This window comes from Mesoplodon densirostris, chromosome 19 (assembly GCF_025265405.1).
Source record: "Mesoplodon densirostris isolate mMesDen1 chromosome 19, mMesDen1 primary haplotype, whole genome shotgun sequence".
NCBI classification, from domain to species: domain Eukaryota; kingdom Metazoa; phylum Chordata; class Mammalia; order Artiodactyla; family Ziphiidae; genus Mesoplodon; species Mesoplodon densirostris.
This window is the reverse complement of record NC_082679.1, coordinates 1861314-1865319: the sequence shown is the minus strand read 5'-3', so window position 1 is coordinate 1865319 and position 4006 is coordinate 1861314. Positions and strand designations below refer to the sequence as shown.

Genomic DNA, 4006 nt, shown 5'->3' with positions numbered 1-4006 from the left:
CCAGAGTGAGATAAGCCTTGAAAAACCTATCCTGAGCATGATATGAGACAACGCCACCAAAGAAGTTGTGTGCCACCGGCAGAACCGAGATGGATTCCATCGGGCACAGCTGCTTTGGTCCTGACAGGACCAAAGAGAATGACAACACCCAAGTGCTCAGGCTACTCATGCATTTCTAAGGGGATGAGCGAGCACACAGGTCTACCTACCCTGGCCACACTGAGGTGACTGGTGCCAAGAATGGGGATCTACCACTTGGGTGAGTAAGAAACTCACAGGGACATTAAGTCAGAAAGTACAGCACAGGGCTTCCCTGGCGGCGCAGTGGTTGAGAGTCCGCCTGCCGATGCGGGGGACACAGGTTCGTGCCCCAGTTCGGGAAGATCCCACGTGCCGTGGAGCGGCTGGGCTCGTGAGCCATGGCTGCTGAGCCTGCGCGTCCAGAGCCTGTGCTCCACAACGGGAGAGGCCACAGTAGTGAGAAGCCCGCGTACTGCACAAAAAAAAAAAAAAAAAAGAAAAAAGAAAGTACAGCACAGCTCCTTAAAAGCGCCCTACGAACCTGGTACTCATAGGCAATCTGCACACTAGGGCTGTTCAGATGTACGGCATTCAACGTCCAGTTGATGACTCCCTCACAGAGCCTATTCAGTATGATGTATTAACTAAGGAGCTCTCCTCATCTCATTGGAAGGCCTTTCTCCAGCAGGAACTTTCTGGTGACGAATGAGGTTAGACCTTCAGCTGAAAGCTTTCTTACATTCACTGCGTTCATAGGGTCCATCTGGGCTGTTAAGTTTCTGGTGCTCAGTCAGAGCAGACTTTGACAGAAAAATTTTCCACATTTCCTGTACTGGCGATGCCTTTCTATAGCATGAACGTGTCGGTGTTGAGTAAGCTGGGAGTTTTGGCTGAAGAAATCGCCACATTTAGTGCACTCGTGGTTTTTCTCCAATGTGAACGCTGGTGCTTAATAAGAGTAGAGCTTTGGCTAAAACGTTTCCCACATTCACTGCACTCGTAAGTGTTTGCTAGAGTGTGAATTCTCTGGTGGGCTTTAAGGTGGGAGCTTTGCCTAAAGAACTTTCCACATTCACTACACTCATAAGGCCTTTCCCCAGTGTGAATTCTTCTATGAGTAATGAGGCTGGAGTTGCATCTAAAGACTTTCCCACATTCACTGCACTCATAAGGCTTGGCTCCAGTGTGAATTCTCTGGTGCACAGTAAGTTGAGAGCTTCGGCTAAAGAACTTCCCACATTCCCTACACTCATAAGGCCTTTCCCCCGTGTGAATTCTTCTATGAGTAATGAGGCTGGAGTTGCATCTAAAGACTTTCCCACATTCACTGCACTCATAAGGCCTCTCTCCAGTGTGGATTCTTTGGTGCTGAACAAGCATGCGTTTACAGCTGAAGGCTCTCCTGCATTCTCCACATTCATAAGGCCTTTCTCCTGTGTGGACTCTCTGGTGCTGAACAAGTTTGCTTTTAGTGGTGAAGGTTTTCCCACATTCACTGCACTCATAAGGCTTGGCTCCAGTGTGAATTCTCTGGTGCACAGTAAGTTGAGAGCTTCGGCTAAAGAACTTCCCACATTCCCTACACTCATAAGGCCTTTCCCCCGTGTGAATTCTTCTATGAGTAATGAGGGTGGATTTGCATCTAAAGACTTTACCACATTCACTGCACTTATAAGGCCTTTCTCCAGTGTGGATTCTCTGGTGCTTAAATAGTATGGGTTTACGGGTGAAAGTTTTCCCACATTCGCAGCACTCATAAGGCCTCTCTCCAGTGTGGACTCTCTGGTGCTGAGCAAGTCTGTATTTGCGGCAGAAGGCTTTCCCACATTCACTGCATTTGTAAGGCCTTTCTCCAGTGTGAATTCGCTGGTGCCGAACAAGTGTGTGTTTCTCACTAAAAGCTTTCCCACATTCGCTGCACCCATAAGGCTTTTCTCTAGTGTGGACACTCTGGTGCTGAACAAGTATGTATTTACAGCCAAAGGCTTTCCCACATTCATCACGTTCATAAGGTCTCTCTCCAGTGTGGACTCTCTGGTGCTGAGCAAGCCTGTACTTGCGGCAGAAGGCTTTCCCACATTCATGGCATTTATACTGCCTTTGTCCATTGTGAGAGGCCTCTACACACTTGGTGTCCTTTTGTGGAGTGACCTGGTGCTGGAGAAGGCCAGAGGTACAAGGGAAATCCTTCGCAGGCTCCTGGCATGTGAAAGACTTCTTGTATGCACGGACTGTGTGGCTCTTCATAAAGGTCTTACCCACATCTCTTCTAAAGAGTTCCTCTCCACTGTGCTGGTGAAAGTTCACACCTGCCCCACACAGTTTCTGACCAGGGTTTGTGCCACAGTCCTCAGCTAGATGCAAACCACCTTCTAAGTACAGGCAGAACCTCTGCCAGGGATAGGACTTCAGGGTGGACAGGTCTGTCTTTGAAGTATTTATTTGTGGCACTTCTACAGAAACTTTCTGCTCAGAAGGTGTCTCCTCATCCTCTGCTCTATGCCAACACCCTGAAAGCAGAGAAATGTGGGTGAACTTCATGTAGATTTTGGTAGAAGGATGCAGCCCCATTACAAATATGCGTCTGACATAGAAACGAATAAATCCATGGGACTATTTTCAGGACGAGAGAGCTGGGGCAGGTTACAAAAGGACTGCTGTGCAGTATTGGGCCTCTACATGTCACAGAACATGGACGACTCGCCAGGTGAAAGACACAGGATGGGGTGGAACACACAGAGGAGCTGGGGTCCACAACTCACTCCTCTGGGAACGGTTTTCACCAGGACCTTGGCTGCTGGTGCCACATGTGCTGTGTGGAAAGGTGTGTCCAGGCTCAGGAAAATCTGACTGTCACTGAGTAGGTAGTGTTCATGGACTATTTTAAGGATACGTGGGGAACTCATGACACGTTAATGTAGGCCAATATTGGAGAGCACATCAGAGTGAGGATGGAGAAGACCAATAAAGAGTGGAAGAGGGGCTTCCCTGGTGGCGCAGTGGTTAAGAGTCCGCCTGCCGATGCAGGGGACACGGGTTCGTGCCCCGATCCCGGAAGATCCCACATGCCGCGGAGCGGCTGGGCCCGCGAGCCATGGCCGCGGAGCCTGTGTGTCCGGAGCCTGTGCTCCGCAACGGGAGAGGCCACAGCAGTGAGAGGCCCGCGTACAGAAAAAAAAAAAAAAAAAAAAAAAAAAGAGTGGAAGACAGAGAGGTGAGGGATAATCCTGGGTTCGAATTCAGAGTTGAAATGACAGAAGGAGCAAAGTATCAAGAATGGGTAGGAGGGCTTCCCTGGTGGTGCAGTGGTTGAGAGTCCGCCCGCCGATGCAGGGGACACGGGTTCGTGCCCCGGTCCGGGAGGATCCCATATGCTGTGGAGCGGCTGGGCCCGTGAGCCATGGCCGCTGAGGCTGCGCGTCCGGAGCCTGTGCTCCACAACGGGAGAGGCCACAACAGTGAGAGGCCCGCGTACCGCCAAAAAAAAAAAAAAAAAAAAAAAAAAAAGAATGGGTAGGAAAGATAGAAATGAGGTACATAGTCACTGGTCTTGGCCCTAAAACATTGTGGGGCACAGGACGTGTTCCTGATATGATCTGAACCCAGCCATGATATCACTTCCTCCTCCTGATGTCAATCACCAAGGTGGTTCCCACTTTGGGTCTCTCTAGCTATGCCTAGAGTCATGTCCACTGTGTCATGTACCCATGGTTCACCTCCCAGCTCCAACTGGAAAACAACATGGGACCTAGAAAATGCAAGTCCTAAGGGAAAGACACGATAGGTGAGCAGTCAGTACTGGCCCAGGGGGACAACCAATCCCAAAACAACCTCAGGAAAGAAAAATATCGCAAAAAAAATCTTTGAGAAGGGTCTCACAGCAACAGCCAAGTGGACCCCAAAAACAGTGAGCACATTGAGTCCCAACAATTCCTGAAATAGCGAGGCCCCAGGAAACGTTAGCTAGAGGGCAGAGCCTGGAGCA

The 4006-nt window shown here is 49.9% G+C and overlaps 1 protein-coding gene across 1 annotated transcript; it reads right to left on the bottom strand.

The window, feature by feature from the left end:
* Positions 1 to 533: 533 nt before the first annotated feature.
* Positions 534 to 2343, bottom strand: LOC132480961 (zinc finger protein 17-like). The gene is given in 2 exon segments (XM_060085592.1): positions 534 to 954; positions 957 to 2343. Coding segments are annotated over 2 exon segments (1455 nt in total). The 5' UTR covers positions 2269 to 2343; the 3' UTR covers positions 534 to 811.
* Between the last annotated feature and the right edge of the window lie 1663 nt (positions 2344 to 4006).